The 22,342-nt window shown below is 37.1% G+C and overlaps 3 protein-coding genes across 4 annotated transcripts; 2 read left to right on the top strand and 1 right to left on the bottom strand.

The window, feature by feature from the left end:
• Positions 1–114: 114 nt before the first annotated feature.
• phyh (phytanoyl-CoA 2-hydroxylase) lies at positions 115–5,011 on the top strand. 2 transcript variants are annotated; one of them, XM_046874374.1, is made up of 9 exons: positions 115–277; positions 925–980; positions 1,076–1,186; positions 2,475–2,643; positions 2,810–2,891; positions 2,983–3,164; positions 3,293–3,442; positions 4,090–4,224; positions 4,316–5,011. In XM_046874374.1, the coding sequence occupies exons 1-9, from the start codon at positions 209–211 to the stop codon at positions 4,367–4,369; spliced, it is 1,008 nt and encodes a 335-aa protein (XP_046730330.1). In that variant the 5' UTR covers positions 115–208; the 3' UTR covers positions 4,370–5,011. The 2 variants fall into 2 exon arrangements, with proteins under 2 accessions (XP_046730330.1, XP_046730329.1); XM_046874373.1 differs by lacking the exon at positions 115–277 and adding an exon at positions 776–864 and having other exon boundaries at positions 974–980.
• Positions 5,012–6,701: 1,690 nt separating this feature from the next.
• On the top strand, positions 6,702–11,961 carry ucmaa (upper zone of growth plate and cartilage matrix associated a). Its single transcript, XM_046874386.1, has 5 exons — positions 6,702–6,857; positions 7,524–7,586; positions 8,288–8,380; positions 10,517–10,615; positions 11,293–11,961. The coding sequence occupies exons 1-5, from the start codon at positions 6,800–6,802 to the stop codon at positions 11,388–11,390; spliced, it is 411 nt and encodes a 136-aa protein (XP_046730342.1). The 5' UTR covers positions 6,702–6,799; the 3' UTR covers positions 11,391–11,961.
• Positions 11,962–12,498: 537 nt separating this feature from the next.
• mcm10 (minichromosome maintenance 10 replication initiation factor) lies at positions 12,499–22,200 on the bottom strand. Its single transcript, XM_046874385.1, has 18 exons — positions 21,848–22,200; positions 21,311–21,538; positions 19,192–19,503; positions 18,867–19,077; positions 18,396–18,561; positions 18,125–18,292; positions 17,385–17,501; positions 17,096–17,289; positions 16,941–17,011; positions 16,518–16,631; positions 15,714–15,831; positions 15,411–15,642; positions 14,939–15,071; positions 14,716–14,849; positions 14,099–14,212; positions 13,615–13,760; positions 13,440–13,482; positions 12,499–12,974 (listed from the first exon to the last, which is right to left on the bottom strand). Exons 1-18 carry the CDS (start codon positions 21,852–21,854, stop codon positions 12,891–12,893), a joined length of 2,592 nt encoding a protein of 863 aa, XP_046730341.1. The 5' UTR covers positions 21,855–22,200; the 3' UTR covers positions 12,499–12,890.
• Between the last annotated feature and the right edge of the window lie 142 nt (positions 22,201–22,342).

Here is a 22,342-nt window from a genome sequence, read left to right as displayed (position 1 = left end):
AAACAACAACAAAAAAATATAAATATAAATGTATATTTATTACAAAATGTGTGTTGATTGTGTGATATTGCTTATCAGTGTCAATGTTGTTTCTTGTTCTGTACTTTGACTCAGTTACATAAGCAGTTAGCGGCGCAAACATTAGCATCGAGAGAACCGCTGCAGAGGAGACTTTTCAAGGAAAATATCGGGTTTTTGCCTGAATAACATGGCTCTACGGGCGGCAGACAGACTGAAAGTCGTCCTGAACCACTTGGACCGCTCCGATGTTAGTTTGGTATCCTTTTAGGTTTCGGCTAATGTGTTTACGAGAGGCTTTTTTGAAACGGACGGGCGGAGGACGACCACCGGGGTGGGGGCTACTCTGCCCGGTGAGAGAACCTCACCCAAGCCCGAGGCTTTTAGAGGCCTAATATAAAGAATAAGTTAAGAAAGTATATTTTGCGTCATAGTTTTACGCTTCTCTCTTTGGACACTATAGTAGAATAGACAGTTTGTGGCGTTGATAATTCCTATACTAATCTGAGTAATTGGAAAAGATGCAGCATTTCCTAAGTGGCATAACATAATACAATATATAATATAGCAATCGGTCAGAAATGCATCTAATTGATCAGGTTATTTATGTTTGCTTGTTTTGCTGCTTGTAAATGTTATTGAACTAGGTGTTAGCAAGAACTAGATGTTAAATAACACCAACTTTCATTAGGAAGTTCGTTTGTAATTCATGAAGAATCAACTTATTAATATGAATCTTGGGTTGCATATATTAGTTATATTTAGGGTTTTCTGGACCAAATCCAGATGAACTTCGAAGCTCATCACCAGATGCTGGCAGGGAAAAATGTGGTAGAGTTCATGTCTGTGAGTGCTGCATTTTCTCTTCTGATTATTCTTGATTTTTCTTAAATACTTGTATTGAAGCGAACATCCTTTATATCTGCACAAAATCTGTCACATCATCATCCTGAAGCATTTCAGTAAGTACATATCTTATAGAGAGTACTGACAGTATCATGTCTGGTTGTTTTTTCATGTGATTAATTTATCTTTTACTGTTTTATTATGGCTGTAGGTACACCTTTGATACAGGTGTGCTGTCTCCAGAGCAAAGACTTGCTTATAAAGAAGATGGCTTCATTTTGATAAAAAAACTGGTTTCTGAAGAGGACGTCAATAGATTTAGGCAAGACTCTCATTCCACAAGCACAGTACATAATACTCTCAATCCGCAAGGTTACTCAAACTATCCTTAGTGAGGTGTGAGTTACTAATTTCTTAATTGAATGTAGTAAAACAGAGGTGTCATTGAGGACAACAGGAACAGGATACAACACTCATGGTTTAAAAATTTACATTATTTAGAAATGCACAGGATTTTGCAGAGGAAGTGCTTGCAACAAAATATGTGTAAGTCAACTGAAATGTTAAATTTCAGGCCTTACCAAGTGAGGACATTTTGACAGCATTGATGTGACTGATAGTGGAAATTCTCATGACGTAGGGAAAATCTAACCGAGATTACTATTGATCTTGCAGCCTTTATGGTGAACACAAGGTGGCAGCATAATTGTTGTTTATCAGGTTGAAAGATCTGGAGCCTTGGTTACGAGGCTGGCCATGTGTTCCTGAGTGAAATTCGCTCAAATTGCATGTACGCACACATATAAGTATAAAATCAATGGCTGCATCTTCTGTGAACACAAAAAAAAAACAGAATTAGAGTAGATTTAGGGATGACCTATCCATAAAGGGTACAGTCTGCAGCCTGTTATTTGTTTATTCATAATTTTGAAAAGTTTTCATAATGCCTGTATACCACAAATAAATAAGGTTGATAAAGTAATGTTGAATGAGATCACAAACTATAAGACCAAGAGCTAATTGTGTATAAATGACCACTTAAAATTCCTTTGGTCCAACATAGATGCAGTTAATTGCATTGATTTACTTTTATCTAGGAGAATCTTTTTTGGATGATCATGGAACATTGACTATAAAAACTATATACATCTAAATTAGTGCCCCTTCATATGGCTGAAATGATAATGATGAATCAGGATTAATTCAGCCTGTTCCTTGGCACATGCCTGTAATTTGCTAGTACCTGTAGTGGAAGAGAGAGTGTATGTCAATATATTTTACATTCATGTGATTCATTTGGATACTTCAGATGACTTCGAACATGGGCAGCATCGATTAAGATTAACTTTCTGCTGCTCTGGCCTCAGTTTTAAACTTCTTATAAGCCAGTCATCATCCTGATCATCATTTTAAACGGCTTAGTGGAAACGACTTTACAAATACTTACAGAATGATGCATGAGTGTCAGTAAATTCAGCTTACCTATTAAAAGATATTCAGCTTTTTGGACATTTTTACACATGTTTATAAATGTGATTCCTCACCTGTAAACCACAACTACATTTAATTGGTCATTGGGACCCTACATCATTGAGTCTGTGTTTCTATAGGAACGAGTTTGAGCGCATTTGTACAAGAGATGTGAAGATTCCAGGCTTAATAGTGATGAAAGATGTGACCATCGCCAAATCTGAGTTTGTGCAGGGGGAGAAGGCTGTGTCTAAACTCCAGGACTTCCAAGAGGATGAAGAGCTGTTCCGCTATTGCACTTTGCCTCAGGTCCACACTTATACACAAACACGATGGCGTTTGTATCACTGGTCGGTTAAGGCGGACATGTAGTCTATTGGATCAAATTTTTGTTTTGCTTGTTTTTTGGTTTTTGGTTTTTTTCTCAGTTGAACAACATAAGCATTTTAACAAGTTTGGTTTGTATTTGTAACAGATTCTAAAATATGTTGAGTGTTTCACGGGCCCCAACATCATGGCTATGCACACAATGCTCATCAACAAACCCCCTGATACAGGTAACATACACACATACTAACATACACAACAATCTTTTGACCAGATGTAATCTCGGAGCAAGTGTGTGGCAATGTAAATTCTATGGCACAGGAAAGAAGACCTCTCGCCACCCCATGCACCAGGACCTGCATTACTTCCCATTTCGGCCAGCTGATCGCATCGTGTGTGCCTGGACGGCAATGGAGAAAGTAACCCGCCAGAATGGTTGCCTAGTAGTGCTGCCTGGCACCCACAAAGGGCCCCTGTTAGAGCATGACTACCCAGAGTGGGAGGTGAGATAAAGGGATTTCATGTAACTGATTCCTGAATTATTCCTTTTTTTTTTTACTGATTATTTGTGTGTGAATGATGATTCTTTGGAACACAAAAAGCTCCTCTACTCCTCTGCTTTTCTACTCAGGGTGGGGTGAACAAAATGTACCATGGCATTAAAAACTACAACCCCAACCATCCCAGATTGCATGTGGAAATGGAAAAAGGAGACACTGTTTTTTTTCATCCTTTGCTCATTCACGGTTCAGGAATGAACCAAACACAAGGTTTTCGAAAGGTAAGGACAGGACACTTGATTTTTTCATTGTCCACTGCTTTAGTTCTTATCTCAGATTCATTGTGTTATAATGGATGTTAACACCATCAAAATGTCACAGTTTAATTACTCACAGATTGTACTGGATGATTTCTCTTGTGTCAATAATCTTCTGTAAAGTCCCATGTTTTTTTTTGTTGTTTTTTTTTACCTGCTCCAGTTGTCTTCAGTTCTGTAAAAGGTCAATAATAATAATGCGATTCAAGAATTGTTTTTTCCCCCTGTAGAAAAATGCATTAATGGGTAACATTGTGCACAATCATAAAGTATCTGACATAAGTTATAATGTCTTCATGACTGCACCAATAGTGTTTGTATGATTAAAGCCTAAATCTGAGGCCAATCACATATATTTGTACAGTGATAGTGACAAAAGCACAATTCACTATCCTATCTTGTTCACCTTTTTACATAAACCTCAGTGAGGCAAAGTTGTCAAGAATGTTTTTAATATAAAATAGATTTTTGAGAGGAATATAATTAAGCAATATAACACTGCTCAAACCTCACTACAACATAACGTTTCACTCTGTAAAGCTATCAATTAAACATGTTTGTGTTGTGTGTGTGTGTGTGTGTGTGTGTGTGTGTGTGTGTGTGTGTTTCAGGCCATTTCCTGTCACTATGCAGGTGCTGATTGTCACTACATCGCTGTCAAAGGAACAACCCAGGAGAACATCAGTAAGGAAGTGGAAGAGCTTGCTCGCAGAAGAATTGGGAGTGATACAACTGTTTCCTTTCAGGTTAGTTTCCTGGGCCACACTTAAAAATCCCTGTGGCACACCGAGGTGTACTATGTGTGTTTTTTCACCTTGTGTTATTTTGTGCATTCAGGACACCTGGGCACTTAGAGGACGTCTGGTCCAAGGAGAAAGGACCTTACTGTGATCCTTATTTTGTCCTCCAGTGTCTGTGCATCACAACATAAACATACATGCAGAGGACTAAAAGACAAGTCTAAACTGTGTAGTAATGTCTGGGAGACTATGATTTAAACTGTTTAATACTGTGATAATCATTTAGTAAATGGGTACAAGTTCATAATGTTCAGCATTTGAATCCATGTTCTAACAATGAAGGGAAAAGGGCAGACGTTTAAGAGATAAAGAGATCATAAATACCGTATGTGTTCAGAGAAAGTTAAAGGATGTCAGAAAGCTTTTAAAGATAATGCGAAATTTGTGCCTTTTTTTAAACAGAGTGCATGAACGGTACAGCAACCCAAAATGCAGTAGGTCTAAACCGAATGTTAACCACAAATTGGTTTATGTTGCATAGACCTATTGAAAATGTCAAATTTCCTCTTCATTAGTTCTGCTTGTAGTAGGCAAATAAAAAGTTTGTAATGAATATTTTTTTGCAATTGAATATAATTTATTATAGATTATTTTTGTAGTTTAAATGCAATATTAATATGGTGCTAAGAAGCTGACTAAAGTAGTTGAATGAGAATTGTGTAAATCTGATTGATGTACTTTATCTACTCATGTATTTATGATGGTAAATAAATATAATATTGTAATAATCAAATAGTCCTGCAAATTACTGGTGGCCTTTTCTCAGATTTTAAGCAAAGTTGGTGACAGACTGATCAACGTTGGCAAAAAACTTTATTAAATTAAACTGCTTCCACATTTCTATATTCAGCCATCACCCACCAGGATAAAAACAACACCTACATTAGAATGCTGTTCATTGACTAGTTTTGAGTTCAATACAGTGATCCCCTCTGTACTGATCACTAAGCTCAGTGACCTCGGTATCTGCACCTACACTTGCAGATGGATCTGCAACACCTTATTCTGAACACTAGCATCCTGCAGGGCTGTGTTCTGTCTATCTATCTATCCATCCATCCATCCATCCATCCATCATGAGCCAATGTGGAGTCAAATTGTTGCCCAGAAACTCACTGATTAAGTGAAAAGTGGGATGGAAGGCATAAAAGTTTTTTTTTCTTTTTTTTTTTTAGAGAAATCCATTTTTGTCTGGTAATAATATTTCCACAAGATGTGTTTTTGTATTAAGATCTGCATTTGTGTGTTAGAAGAGATCTGGGGTTCACTATAGCATTCATTCTCATGCAGACTACACACCAAAAAAACCAAAGTCGCCTTTTAGAGGCGAGAGAAACAAACAAACAAAACACATACACACACTGTAGTTGTCTAAAGTATGACTGATTCTTTAAGGTATTAATTAAACAATAATAGATAAGCAACAAACAAATATTAAATAATAATTGATATTTGCATAAAAAAGAGTATTGGAAAAATACACTAGTGCTAATTTAGTATTCATATGAGGAACAGTCACTGTTTGTGACTCCTCTTTCCACACTCAGCTTTTTCTATCCATATACTTTCACAGTCCATCTGTTTTCTGTCTTTATATTTCACTCCCTCTCCCTCTCTCACTTTCCAAGATTCATACTGCATTGTGGAATGGAAGCAATGCTGGAAACATACGTTTTTGTGCTAAACTAATTGCCTTATATTAACTAATATATATATATATATATATATATATATATATATATATATATATATATATATATATATATAGTATGCCAGTATACCTACATGCACACATACCACACACAACTTGGTGGCTTTAGGGCAAGAAAATATTTTCCATCGCTCAGTCTCTGCCTGCAAATTGCTAAATACTGCCATGTGACCAACACATCGAAGAAGACCATCTTTAAACCTGGAATGTGCATGCATTTTCTCTACTTTTCAACCTGTAGATATAAGCTTACAAGGCATTTCTATAGTATTTATTGCACATCACAGTGACTTCAGGTCATTGCACATCATTAAGGTTCCCCAGTCTCAGTGTTAAGTGGTTGAATGTAGGTGGTTGTACACACAGGTGCATATACAGCGTCCAGTTTAGACTCAATTTATAAATTGAGTGTAACTAACCTCCTAGCAGACAAGCAGCTACATGCAGTATTCATATCACACACATAGCTGATATTTATTATATAAATAATAAAATCATCTTGTAAAACATGCTGATACATACTCAGGTGATAATATAAGCATCATATCATTAAAGTTTCTGCAACCATACATCACATCTTGCCAGATCATCAGTCGTTTATCATTCACCTTTTCGTCTGCTTTTTCTCTTTCAATATTTCTCCTTTCCTCACCCCTTTTGTGTCCCCTGTGCCTGTGGAATTGCATCTCATCCCCTCCCACTCATCCTCTATTCTCTCTTCCTCCCTCTCTCGTACCCTCTGCCAGGACTACTGCTGCGGTTGTGCTACCTGCAGCACATACACTTACTCACACACACTTTGCCTTAACCATGGCCCGGCTGCACCTAGTTCTGCTGGCCTTGCTGCCCATCGTCCTCATCCTAACTGGTGAGTGCCTCATTCAGGGTGTTTCAGAGTAAATGTGTGTGAATGAGAAGTTGCATACTTTTCAAATTTATATTGCACTTCATATATAAAATGTATATGCATGTGCCTTAGATATAATGTTGAAAAAGAAAAGGTTGAGAAATTGAAAAAAGTGTATTTATTAATTTTAAATGGAGGATAAAAAGATGAATAGAACACATTTATTCATTGAATAAATAAAACTAAAACTATGTAAATACTAGTATTGCAACTCAAATAATATAATTTTTAAAGGTCACTGCTGAATTGGTACATACTCTGAATTAAGAATGTGCACATTGTTTAGCTTATTAGGTAGACTTAAAGCAATTTATTAAAAATAAAATACTGTATAGTGAAAATAAAGCTTTTGAGAGAATGTAAAGATATGACAAAATTGTAAACAATGGCAACTTAGTAGTTGGTGGCTACTACATTTAGTCTATCCAGCTTTTTCATAAAGTTTGTTGAAAATCTTGGTTTATAGTGCCATTATTAAGAAAACTATAAAGATTGTACATATTTTAATTACCATGCATATTTTGAGTGAAGCTCAACTGGTGATAGATGACACAACAAAAACTAAGATCAAAATTTTTGCTAAACCCTCCTTTCATTGCAACTATTTCCTTCCCTCCCTCCTTCTAGTGCTGTCTGAGGTAGAAAGTGCAGCAGTGAAGGATGGAAAAGAAAAAGTCAGTGAACGTCAGGGTGAGTCCAACACAAATGGATACGTGGCTTTTTCTTTTTTTTTTGCATTAAAAAAATGTTTTCCTTGTGGAGTCTGACCAAAGCTCCCCACAAGCTTATAACAGTTAGGTGCACTTATTCTTGTGTGGACGTTTGCCCAGTATCTTCCCAGGAACAATATATTGCCAAAAGTGTGCAGACACCTGACCATCACACCTATATGTGATCTTTCTTGAAAAATGTTGCAGTAATGTTGTATAGGACGTTTGTATATGGTGTACCATTTTGATGTCCCTTAACTGGAACTATTTCCAGCATGACAATGCTAATGTGCACATATTGAGCTTCATGAAGACATGGATGATGTGGATGAACTCCAACATCAGTGAAATCAAAACCCTGGCCTCATCCCCACTGAACACCACTGAGATGAACTGGCATTCCTATATCATTGCCTGACCCCTTTAATGCTTATGTGTTAGAATGAGCAAATCCCCACAGCTACAGTCTGAAATCTAGTGGAATGCCTTCCTAGCAAAACAGCAAAAAGAACAAAATCTGGCTTATAATATTCAACAAGGACATACTGTTTTAGTGAGTGGTCATGTGTCCTGATACTTGTGGGCATATAGAGTATAAAAACAGAGAGAAAGAAAAATCTCAAGAAAACCTGTTCCCACACTGTCTTTTTATTTTCCTTCTCTGATCAATTTACATTGTAGGATCTAAAAAGGTTTTTGTGCCAGCATCAGATGCGTCAAACTTTTTCAAGCGCCGTAGCCGCAGGTCCACAAAACCCTACGCTGAGTATATAGGTAAGTTTACTTGTGATCAAGATCTTTCTTTACTCAACTGTGTCAGTTGTCTAACACATAATACTACCGTTAAATCACACAGGAGAGATTATTCCTTTAATCATTTATTTGAAATAGATACAGCAGGTAGATGCTAATCCTGTCTTAAGTAAGGGAAGCATTTTAAGCAAATTGACTATTTATCAGTCTGGAGGCGGGACAGGTAGAAAACACTCATGGATCAGTGCAAGTGAGTTGTGTGAATGTGTGAATGGTTGTGAGTTTTGGGGAAAGGAAGAGAATAACTGGCCACAAGGATCCCCAGGACAGTATGGAGCTGCTTACCAATAAGAAGCAAGGTAGAGCACATATACACTCTCACACACACATTCACTCACATACTTTCTCTCTCTCTTTTCCTTTCACACTATCCAGTGAGCCACATTAGAGTGTTTAGATTTTTTTTTTAAGCTTGAATGAGAGTGTGTGTGATGACGCTGCAGAATGCAGACTGAGGGAAAAGAAGCAGCTGGAGCTAAGAGTGGAATGTGCAAGCAAAGGACAGAGAGAAAATAGAAGACAGATTAATACGTCTCTTAATGATCGGGCCAAATATTTTAAGTTATCTTTGGATTCTGGCAGTTGTCAGAATGAAGGAATGAAAGAGCGATCCCTCCTCCTTAAATAAGACTTTAACACATCTATCAGTCGTCCAAGGACAGCAAAGATAAAAGGATATTTGTGTGTGTGAAAGACAGAGAGAGAGAGAGATAGAAAAAAAAAGATAGAGAGAAACATATATACACTCCTAATGTAGGTACCCTGCTCGGTGAGGAAATGAAAATCCCTAGCACCTAGCTAAACATTAAGATGTTTAAAATGGCTGTTTTTTTGGGGGGCATTTTAAAAGTAACAATGAAATCAAAGGGTGTTATTTGTTTTCTTTTTTAGGGTTCAGATCATTTTCATTATCATCAAAGTCACTGGCTACAACAGGGATGTCCAAAATCTGACCCCAGAGCCAAACCCAGCCCACAGCTTATCTCATAGACTGTATAATAACAGACAACATGGTGTCATTTCTCCTGTTACCTGATGGTTGCTCATCACCTTTTTCCTCAGGTTACACCTCTACTGAATAAAAAATAATTAATGCCTGCAGAAAAAAAGTTTACAGTAAGATGGTGTTTATCAAAAAAATAAAAAGATAACAATAAACAAAAAATCATAGCAAATGTTTTCACCTGGTATGTCAAAAGACTGTTGTGGTATTTAAGGAATGTGATATCATGAGACCATTGGGGGAAAAAATATTCAGATGATGAGAGGGAAGAGAACCGGAAGCAGATGGAAGCTCTCCTGGAAGAAGCAATTGAAACAACCTTGGCACAGAACATTACAGTACTAGAGCAATGTGGCAATGCTTCCAACCACTAAGCATGAAAAACCTTTCATGGATCCTTGAAAGAGTCCTTAACCAGATCAGAAATGAATTGTAAATATCATCATGTAATAACTACAGATGTCAGGTTAAATCCTGCTGTAGTTCTATTCTATTCATTGTTCCTTCACAATATTGGAGCGTAAATAATATTTGTTGTGGTCTCATTAACCCCCTGGACACATTATTTACTTCAGTAATGCATGCTGGACATCCATATCACCTCCACCAAGCTAATATAATTTTGATCTATTTAATGAGATCAACCATTGAGATCTAATTGCATTATGGTTTCAAGTGGTGGCAGTGTGATATGTGATACTGTATGGCTAAACTGCAGTATTTTATTATTGCATGTGAGCTATATGAAGTATGTTGTAGCTGCTATGTCTAGAAAATGTTTCCAGTAACTGTAAGGTTTTGCCTAGTTTTGCCAACAATAGGTGAAACTATTGTTTAAAAAAAAAGGTAAAATTTTATAAACACAATTGTTAAATGAGCAATTTTGAATAATTAGAAAAATTGTTCCTCTTTTACAAGTAATGGTACAGAGGAATTGTTCTTTGTAAGGTAATAAAGGTTATTTCTTTATTTTGTCCATAGTTTATGGGAGTAATTTAGACCATGCCATTTCAGTTTACCTTCAACTCAACAGCTATTTAAAAAGCAGCAACTCCAACTTAAATTAAAACCAGTTAATTCTTTTTTCACTGCAGCGGAGCATAAGATGCAGTTGGCTGTCTCTGAGCGCAGGAGGGAGTACTATGAGGAACAGAGGACAGAGTATGAGAACCATCTGGAGGAGAACCGAAATGGTAAGATGTGACACTGATTAGTTTGGCTCCAAAGCCAAAACAAAAAATCCCCACAGGCACATTAATAAGTTGCTGCTGTCTGGAGGAGTAATCAATGTATGATCAGTGAAGTAGCACATTAAACCAAGCAATCACAACCTGTTGTTTGACACACGAACATGTGAGCCACTATAGTCGGTTTGGTATTTGGTTCAATCGAGACTAACTGACTTTTATGATTATGGTACAAAAAATGTAAGATTCTACAAAAATAGCTGAGCTGAGCTGTAAGTGATTCTCAGGAATAACAGTAAACCTGCCTCAGATCAGTAAAGTGCACAGGTTGAGCTAAACTGTTTCATGAGATCAGAAAGATGCTGGAGGGAAACTATTCATAGCCGTAAAGGTCACAAGTAGGACTTAATAGTCAATGTGGAAATCATTAGGTTGCCCACCCAAATTGAATAAAACTGGCCTAATATGCCCTGGACTATTTTTTTCTGCAAAAAATACTGATGGATGCATTTAGCACTTGCTGAAGCATGAACTCATTTCTCATGGTCATGTAGGGTTGTGTGGCCTTAATTTGGATGTGTTTTAAAAAACACTTGACATTCATAAGCCACCTTGAAATAAGCAATGTGCAGAACAACCTGTCACTAAAGTCATGGCTGTACACTTTTTTTAACCATTTTCAGAGCAGTACGAAAGGAACCGGGAGAATGCCGAGCAATGGAGGGAGTATCACTACGATGGGCTCTACCCACAATACCCACATCACCGCCCTTATGTCTAAGTGCTTCCTTGCATAACTTTGCATGGCTTAAGGACTCGCACAGCTGTAACAACTTTCACAAAGGGTTGGATGCTTTTTTTTGTTTTGTTCCTGAAACTGATTTAATCTGCACTTTATATACCTTGTAAGTGCATCAATTCAGAAAAAATATATATACACACTGCTTGTAATCCAATATGATTATTATTCCTTCATAACTTGCATTAAAAAAAAATAAATTTTTATTTGTAAACATTTCATAATAATTTTGTAATCTTTATATATGGTTATAATAAAAAGTACATGGTGGATGAGAATATTTTTTGGAATAGATTAACCTGGGATCAAGTAAACATTTTGAAAGGTGGTGATTTATACATTTTATATTTTGAAAATAACTAAAATTCTTTGCAAAAGTAATTATGTGAGTAGATTTTTATTTTAATGTTTTAAAAACACAAGTTTTTTTTCCCATCAATTTTAACCATCAAATTTTGTGTTATTTTTGCATCGACCAGAATGGCTCTCTATTTAATTTTTTAAAAGTTGGCTGGGATCTCTGCAAATAGAAATTAAAGTTTGGAAACAAAAACCATCATCCCATATAACTTTTTCATACAGACATGAGAAGTGTCAGAATCATATTCCACAATTTTCCATTCCTAAATGGAAACAATCCTCCTGTTATCTCAGCAGCAGCCAACGCCCAGCTTAACTTAATGGAAGAAAAAAACGAACAAGAAATACAAATAATGGTCTGACTTAAACAAGTAAATAAATAAACAAATGGTGAAAAAACTATTCAAAATTCACAGAGCTGCATTAGATTGAAAAAAATACTGTAATATAGTAATACAGAAGCAGCACTGTAAGGGCCAGCAGACCTGTGCTCTCGGCCAAATCAAGCCTTAAACAGTCCAGAGTCGATAGCTTAGACAATGAAATAGGGCTGTTCTGCTGACAGGTGTATTGACTCCTAAAGTGTAGCACATCTGCCCATCATCCCCTAACAATCATCTGGATGGCAAAAACGGGGGTGTTTTTGCTGTCACAGTCCATCCACACTTATTCAAAATCAATGTTCTTTATGGTGATAATTATAATGGTAATTGAAAAACAATTTAAGAAATTTGTGTACTCAAGTTAGTTTAATTTAAGCACTATAACACAGCTACACATAATTCAGCATTCAGAAAAATGCTTTAAAATATATCACATTATAAAATACATCAAATACAGACACACGGGAAAAAGACCAAGACAAATAGTTGGCACTGGCCAACTCGAGGTTAGAGCAGCTGCAAATCAATTGCACCAATATACATTAGTATTGCATTCAGGCCCTGTGTGCCAATACGAAAAGCTGTAAATTAGTAGCACTTCAGTTTGGGCCTGGCTCATGGAAAATTGAGAGGCTTCCAGTTTCATCATTGTGTATTGTAATAAAAAGACTCCCTGAGTGGTGTGTGTGAGAGGAGGAGTGCTGGGGGATGGAGTCAGGTAGCAGGACGGCTGTTGGCTTTATTTCAGACTATTGAGGAATCTGGAGTGTTCTTCACCACGCGGCAACAGCAGCTCACCTCCAATTTTTGGTCCATTCTTTTCCTGTGAAAACAAAAACAGACAATAAAAGGAACAATTACTTTTAAAGGCTCTTAATTGGCCAATCTCCGGCCGTGCCTAAATATATTTTCCCCCTAATGCTTTGCAGCTTTTGCTATTCACCAGTGCATCCTTTAGGTTTTCATTCATTTTGGGCTTGCCAGTATGTCCCATAGATCATTCCAGCTTTAGATATGGGCAAAATGATGCAAAATAAAATTTGAAGAATAGCTTTAGAATGAATTGGTGGACCCACTAATGATTTTCAGCTGAAAATATACCATAAGCAAAAATGGCCCTATTTAGTCTGTGTTTTTCTGTTGGTTATATTAAATAATACATTTGGGGAACAGAAAAAAATCGATTAAAACCAACAAAAAATAAATAAAACAATGGTGAAACTTGGGTTTAGTCTAAACAAGAAACATAATTGGGTTTCACCAAAAAGTATTTAAAATTTCGAGGTACCTTTAACATGCTGTCTCTCTCCCACTTGAACACACCACAGTTGCTGAAACAGAAATTCTGAATGTCAATAACAATTACACAATGCTTAAAAGGACATTCCCATAACATAAGGGTAATGGGTAATGGGCCACAGAAATAAATGAAGCATCAAATTGCAGCCTCTCCTACTGCTTACCTGCAGGCTGCAGTGGGAAAGCGGCTCAGGCAGATCTTCCTCTGGCCACAGGGGCATTTGAAGAAACGCTTAATGGCATCATGCCAATGGTAATCGTGTTTCTCCTCCACACAACGCTCAGCTGGTTTGAAGTGTGTGTACTTACACTGCAGAACAGAATGCCTCGTTAACCTTATACTATCTCATAAGCTTTTATTACTGAACATCAATGATCTATGTGACCTTACTTTAGATGTAAAGCTGTGCTAAATGTTCTGCTTTCCGCTGTATATAATGGTTAGAAGGGTTTATTAAAACCTAAAGTTATTATTTAACATAGATTATATGCACAATGTGTATATACTGTGTATATACTCTGCTTGTGTGTTTGTGTGTATATTATATATATATATATATATATATATATATATATATATATATATATATATATATATATTAATGGCATCATTACATCATTGACAGAAAGGAACAAAGTATAACTTACAGATTTACAGGTGACTGCTCGACACTTCATCTCCCTGATGCTCTTCATCTTCTCTTCCAACTTCTCTTTCTGTACTAGTGGTTCAAAATACTCCTGCATGACTTTCTCTTCCATCTAAACACAAATAAATTAAATTCATTAATTTAAATCACAGTATGCAATAGAACTTTATCCCAAAAATTTGAAGCAGAAGTATTCATCTTACTGCTAATGCTTCACAAAATCCACACATCCATTGCTCTTTGCCTTCAGTTCAATAACTATCATTCTAAGCATTTTCACCCTTGTGATCATGCTGATGGGCCGATAGGCTGCAAATAATCATAAAGCCATGCTGGAATTCAATACAACAGCATGATTACAAATGTGATATTGTTTTTAAAAACAATTTATGAATGCAGAGCAACTGAACTCAGAGGTTTAATGAAGAGTTTAGTATTGCTCTATCGATACAAATAGTGATGTATAATTTGCCTTCAGATATCCACACACCTGCACATTGTAGCTTGTGATAAATGAAGACCACCTGCTTGTTGTTATTTACTTTGGGTCAAACCAACAACTATTCAAATAACATTTCTGCATGGTAACTACTCCATACATATGCACACGCTCACCTCCCCCATTATCCAGGAGTTTGTAGACTTGGCATTCAGAATGCGCTGAAACTCCTCAGATTGCATATAATCTAGCTGCTCACGCCTTTTCTTCTGAGCTGGCTCCTCTGCCTCTTTCCCTGCCACATTCTCCCCTGAAATAAAAAAAAATACATATATATTTTATTCAGTGTGATCCAATTGTAACCATACTAGAGCCATCACACTAAGTTGGAGATCAGACCTTCAGGTGAGGTTAGGCAGCATTCCACCCTAGCTTTTATGTCAATGCTGTTGGGTCGCTTGCGCTTTACTGCATTAGGGTCATCTTTAATAAGTGCCACCCCTTTGGCTTGAAGCTTTTTGACTGCAGCCAGCTAAAAGAGCAGACAAAAATAGTCAGAAGTCCTTTAATGCCAAAGTGAAGTGCATTTGCAAAGACAAAATTGAGCTTGTCCACACCAACAAACAACTTGACACATTTACTTAAAAATAAAAAAATGCATAGATTTTCTATTTCATTGCATGGACATAGTTATTTCAAAATTATATTAAATCATCAGGTGATCATTACATTAGAACAAGTTTCACTGGAAATGTCTAATTCATTGAATCAAACTTTAACTAAAAAAAGAAACAAACAAACAGAAATAATTATGGATTTTGGTTATCATGCTGCCTGCCTAATTTTGTCTTTTGTAATAAAAGAAACATACTTTTGCAGCCAAGATGCTTTTCTTGCATGGAGGTGGTGACATATCCAGTAGAATATCCTCCCCCTCTGTGTAGCCTCGTCCCAAGGTGGGTACAGGAGGGAGGGTGGAGAGTTTGGGTTTAGGTGGAGAGGAGCCTTTGGGAACATCTGAAGCTGCTTTCGGTGAGAGTAAAGCAGCCCTGTTTGTGGAAGGTCTAGCTGGAATCACAGCACCTCCAGAGTTCTGCAGCACCCTGAGAAAAAGTACACGGTCAGTTCATATTTTCAACATATTTAATTCTCAAACACAAGCACACACACCCACCTCTTCTGAATTTCCTCTGCCCTTTTGTGCCTCGCCTGAAACCTTTGCTGGTGAAGTGCTTTCTGCTGCTTGAGAAGCTCAGCTGCAGAGATAGACTGAACCGATGATCCGGAAAGTTCTAAGTTAACACACAGCAGAAGTAGAAGCCATGAAGGAGCCACTAACACAAACCCACTCACAAGACTTGATGTATTTAAGTAATAACACATGCTGGAAAAGAGTTCTGTTACACAGGGTACTGTTCTTGGTTAGTGTTCAAAATAAAAATGATCAACTGCTGTGGTAGAGTAGGGAGAGTAGTGAGTCACACAGTTTTTTTAAACAGAATAATTTTCCATGATATATATATATACACACACACACACACACACACACACACACACCAGTGTGGACATCACATAATTACACATCTGCTCATGTAAATAATTCGCTTCTTACTGACTGCTTAATGATCATTTCATCACAAGTGCTACTGAAGTGGTAGAAGTAAACAAACTGACTGACTAAGAGACCAGAGGAGGGTTATGTTTAAATATGTGGTTTAGCCTAAACTGAATCAAAGACTTTAAATTGCTGGTTAGAGTTACAACTATACTTCTTCACAACTAGGACAAATTACATTACATATGCACACAGAAAATTTGTCAATAAAATCCCAGGTTTTGCAATGTAGAAACTCTAATGTACGACAAATGTTGCAACACAGAAATCTTTGTACAATATACCTCTAATTGTGCTTTCACACACCCAAGCAATTACAAACAATTTCAAAAGTGGGGTTGTCTTACCAATCAAGCAAATTACCTTTTGGCTTAGACTGTCCTAAATGTTTCTTTATATTTAGTGCTCCTGGTGTAGGCATGGTCATTAGGCTTCTGAAGTCATCAGAACATCCCTTCACCTTACCTGAACTAATGTCTGGAAATGACAAAGAAATTTAGTACAACAGACAAGCATGTGCAAGTTCACCCACAATCCCACATTCCCTTCCCTATATTTCAGACCTTTGACTATTTCCTTTAAGTCACACACATGCATTTAGTGGTCACTTTATTAAATACACCTACTAAACCTTTCAACAGGGGTGCTTTGTAGGTGACTGTAGCTCATTTGCTGATATACAAAACAAATTCAGCTATCATTCAGTATAACATTCACAGCACATGATGACACTGACATATCAACTTTAGATAAAACAAGTGTAACTGCTAATAGTAATACTCTTACCAAGCTTCTTGTTAGGGATGGAAGCCAAAACTTCCTGAATTGAGGGCTGTTTTTTTGGCTGTGGGGCAGTCCTTCAGAAAAAAAGTTAGTGACTTTAAAAAATGTAAGTAATTTAAATGATGTTCTTTTCTTTAAAAGAAAGTGTGTTAACTTACATTGATTGGGAACATGCAAGTGATGACAGACCCCCATAATGGAAGTCACTTTGGCATAGTCGCTCTCTTAAACTTCCATGACCTTTTCCTTTGCGAGGAGCAGTTCCTGTGTAGCTGGACTGAAGCTCGGCTCTTTTTGAACTCATTTTCTTGTACTGTGCTTTAACGTGGAACTGGCAGTACTGGCATTCATACTGTTGACAGAGGGAGAGGGGAAAAAAAAGCCCTCTTAATACACAAACTTCTCGAAATGCAAATTAAAATGAGGTATTAGACAAGTTAGACTCACTAAGTTGACTAGCTGTGTGCATGGATCTCCATTTTTTTTTTTGGCCTTGCAAGTACCAAAATCCATGGCTTCTCCCAACATCAGAACCTTTTGTGGATGGTCAACTGTTAGGCAAAGCTGTGAAAAGAACAAAAACTGCATTATAAGAACGGAGTACATAGACAAGAAAAAAGCTTCTCATAGTAACGAGGAACATCAACTCTGATTACGGATGTTATCTGCTTCCACCTTTTTTAAAATATATTTACACAATATATTGTTTATTATATTATAAAGCAGATAATGAAGAGGCTAAAGAAAGATTATCTGCATTTTCTGTATTAACAGCATATTTTAATGCAAGTAAATATTTATAACACTATTGTGAACACATTTTAAAAAAAAGAAATCATGCTATTTTTTCAATAATGGCCATATCAAACACTAATACTACACCGAATCACAATCCTTATTGAATTAAAAAATTAATACTAGAATTTACACTTTGTGAATTCTTGATACATTAAGCCACAGTATAAACGTTCTTCACTTTGCAATTTAACAGCTGGTGTCTCCATCTAGTGCTGAACCTGCAGTGGAAAACCTAACTAAAAAAACAAAAACAAAACAAATCCCAGTAACTAATTACCTAAAATAAAATCAACACAATCAGCATTTAATCCAATAAACGATCACCAGCTGCATATAATTTTCTACACAAAATCATTATTATATTCAATTGTAAGATATCACCATCTTACCTCGTTAGAGCCGTCTTTGTTCTTCATTTGATTGGGGTTGAGTATACCAAGCACTGTCCCTGTTTCAGTCTTCCACAAGTCTGTGTGAACAGTCCCAAAGAGGAAGAGTGATAAGGTCACATCTAGGTTATGAAGGTCATTCAGCTTCCAGATACTGAAGGTCTTCCCCTAAAAACATGGTTTAAAACATTTATTTAGTGATTAAATCTGCAGTGACATTGTGATAATTGTTACTGTAATGTTGAAAGTGGTCAGACTGTTTGCTGCTTACATTATTTTTGCTTTGTGGAGTGATTTTATTTATCAGCACAGCAAACGTGACCCAGTCACTCTCTTCTAAATTTTCCCGAGACAGTCGATCGGGCAGCTGTGAAAGCCGGATCATTCTGCGGTTAGCCATTTTGTGTTCAATTTCTACTGAGGACAGCCGAGGTCTCCTACAGGGGACAGGGACAAAGACAATGATGCCACTATTACAAGGATCTCAAACTTATCTGTTAATCAATCAACAAAGAACGACAACATACAGGTAAAAATTAAATGCAGAAAGTACAATCATTTTTAAATAATTTCTTCATGCAACAATTTGATTAGTTTTATTTTTGCAGTAACAAATTGTACCTAAATAACACTGAGTCAAATTCACTACAGGTAAAATTAACTCCTTTCTAACAAGAGATGTTGATTAGGCTGTTTATTGACATATAATCTATAGCTTTATTATAAAATGCAAAATACACACCTCAGCCTGAGACCTGAGAATTTCTCGATAGTAACATCCTGAGAAACAGATGGTCGAGGTGTGGCCGGTTTCACAATGCAAGGGGCCTTGTCAGCACTTTTGATTGCTGGTGGTGACTTTATTGTGTTGCTGTCTATACTGCTACTTCTCATCGGCTGTGGCTGCTTGTTACTAAAACCCTGACCCAAAGAATTCGGGTTTTCTGGGGAAGCTGTTTAAAAAAAAAGATTTACTTAACTTTTTAATTTGTCTTATAAACATGCAAAATATAATCAATAAGAACTTTACAAGACAAAGTCTTCCTACATGACTGACAATTACCAACCTGCTTTGGGTTGGTGTGCAGTCCTCTGCTTGTTTTGTACTTTTCCAGTCAGGTCTTTTGCTGGGAACTGGGGTGAGGTAACAGTAGCTGCTCTCTGGGGAGTCCGGCTGCTTTGATGTACTTTTCTTTGCTGAGGTGAAGTTTGAGGCTTATTAATCTGCTGGGTGGCTGGTGAACTCTTGGTGTTTGTCTGCAGTTGTGAAAAAGTATTGCCTTCTGTATGTTTGGGCCGGAAGACATCCGTAGACTTTTGGGATGCTTTCAGCTGCTCCTGTAACTTCTGCATCTTCTCTTGCATGCTCCTCAACTCAGCTAGTGTTCAAAACATCACCATCAATACAAAATAGGCATAAAATAACACAAGTCTACAGAAAAAAATATTTTAATGCTTCTGTCAGAAAATATATCATCTTCTTTCAGCTGCTCCCATTAGGGGCTTACCACAGCAGATCATCCATCTCCATACCACCCTGTCCTCTACATCTGCCTCTTTCACACCAACTACCTGCATGTCTTCCCTCACCACATCCATGAACCTCTACCTTGGCCTTCCTCTTTTCTTCCTACCTGGTGGCTCCATCCTCAGCATTCTTCTACCAATATAATTAATGTTCCTCCTCTGCATATGTCCAAACCATCTCAATCTCACCTCCCACACCTTGTCACCAAAACATCCTACATGCGCTGTCCCTCTAATAAACTCATTTCTAATCTTGTCTGTCCTCATCACTCCCAACGAAAACCTTAACATCTTCAGCTCTGCTACCTCCAGCGCCACCTCCTGTCTTCTACTCAATGCTACTGTCTCTAAGCTATACATCATCACAGGTCTCACCACAGTCCTATAAACTTTCCCTTTCATTCTTGCAGATACCCTTCTATCACAAATCACTCCTGTCACTCTTCTCCACCCACTCCACCCTGCCTGCACTCTTTTCTTTCACTTCTCTAACACACTCTCCATTACTTTGCACTGTTGACCCCAGGTACCTGAACTCCTCCACCTTCTCCACCTCTTCTCCCTGCAAAAGCACCACTCCACTGCCCTCCCTCTCATTCACACACATGTACTCTGTCTTACTCCTACTGACTTTCATTCCTCTTCTCTCCAGCACATACCTCCACCTCTCCAGGCTCTTCTCAACCTGCTCCCTACTCTCACCAGAAATCACAATATCATCCGCAATCATCATAGTCCAGGGAGACTCCTGTCTGACCTCGTCCGTCAGAAAATATATAGATAAATAAAATAATATAAATAGTAGGTTGTGTCGATCCCTAGTCACTGGACACTAAAGAAAATAGCACAAAACGACAACTAAGTCTTTCCAGTTTGTTCTCCGGAGGTAATACAATTAGAAAAATTTAAGAAATGTAAGGAGGCTTTTCTGTGGCTGAATAAAACAATGGCATTTTATCATGCATTCTACAACAATACTTCAAATCCTCTGTAATGAGTGTACATATTGCACAGGAAGCCATCTGAGATTCACATAAAAACATAAAAACTGCAGCTTTAAGGCGACACTGAGCTAAATATTCAACATATTGGTCAATGGTAATGTTGGTGTAATCAAATAAATACAATAAATCATTAAAACAATAAATGTTTATGCTAAATGTAAAAGGCCAATAAAAGTTTTTGATGGACTTTGAAAGAGACACTGGGAAATCATTGCACTGATAGTGAAAACTTGTACTGTCAGCAACCAAGTCTCTAACAAAATAATTATAGACGGGTATTATATGACATTTTAACATTTTGTTCATGTTTGACCAAAACATCTAGATTTAACTGTGCAGCTGAAGAATACATTTTTTTAAGCCTAATAACCACTAACTACCACTTCATTATGTGGATGATAAAATTGGACATTTCATCCAATTATTCATCTTTATCAAGCTCAATTTGTTTGCAACTAAAGCAAGAACACTGAATTCATTAAGGATATACAGTAGCAACCGTATAGCTCAGTTATTAATGATACTGCATTGTCCTGTCATTACCAATGCCTTCCTCTCTCCAAGCCTATTATATTATTTACCTATATATTAAATACTGCAATGCAGATTCATTGTTAAAAAAAAAACCCATGCCCAGAAATGTAATTAATTTCACCTTCCAGGTCCTCCTGGGATCTATTCTGCTCGCTTTCTGCTCCCGTACTAGAGTCCTCCTTCTCATCTTCATCCTCTTCCTCTGGCTCAGCATATCCTTCACCGTCTTCGCCGCCATCATCATCGAATAAACCATCCAAGTTATCTTCCACGTCTTTGGAAGAGGAATTCTCTGAATCCTGATTCTCTTCAAACAAGGAGAGCAGCATGTCCAGGTTTTCATCCTCAGCTGGGCAGGATCACAAAGGTATGGTTACAGTCCACTCTTTCATGCATGATACAGCAGCCATGTATTAAAGAAAGCTGGCTTGCAAGGTTGTGATTTATAAAGATGTCTGTAAACATTAATGTCAGAGGGAATACACAGAAGACTGGACTCAAAAGTAGCATTGGGTAGAAGATATAGATTAGATATAAGATGTAAATCTACAGCCAGATAAATAACTCTAAAATGCTTGTTTATTTGGGGTAAAAAAATGCAGGAAAAATGACAATTCAATACATTTTGCCAACCAAACCTGTTTTATTTACAACTCACCAGCCATTTCACCCGTCTCCGTTAGTCAGTAAATATAACTGCTTTGTCTTTTCTTGATCAGTTGATGATGGAATAATTCTTGCAGTTATTATTGAGGTTTTAGTGAGAAAGCTACCTAAGGGTTATATCACCACTCTTATACACACACTGACAGCATGATCAAACCATTAGAATCAACCCTATACCAATTCTAACAACATCGCTCTACAAGTTATAGCAACAACCAGACTTTGTGTTTATTCCCTAGATACATTTCTCAAGAGTCGTAAAAACAAAGCTGTAAGTCAGAAACTGCTACTCCGTTCTGTTCGGCGGTGGCGCGAAAAACCTTCAAACGCAAGGACCCCTACAACCACCTCGCTTAGAAAAGGGGCAGCCACTGCGCCTGATCAAAAACAAAACAAAAAAATCTGTGAAAACAGCTGTATCTACCAGCTCGCAAAAAAACACCACTCTACAAATATTATAATTCATAATTAATTAATTATATCCATC

This window comes from Silurus meridionalis, chromosome 18 (assembly GCF_014805685.1).
Source record: "Silurus meridionalis isolate SWU-2019-XX chromosome 18, ASM1480568v1, whole genome shotgun sequence".
Lineage (NCBI taxonomy): Eukaryota > Metazoa > Chordata > Actinopteri > Siluriformes > Siluridae > Silurus > Silurus meridionalis.
The sequence above is the reverse complement of the archived record's forward strand: the minus strand, read 5'-3'. Positions and strand labels throughout refer to the sequence as shown.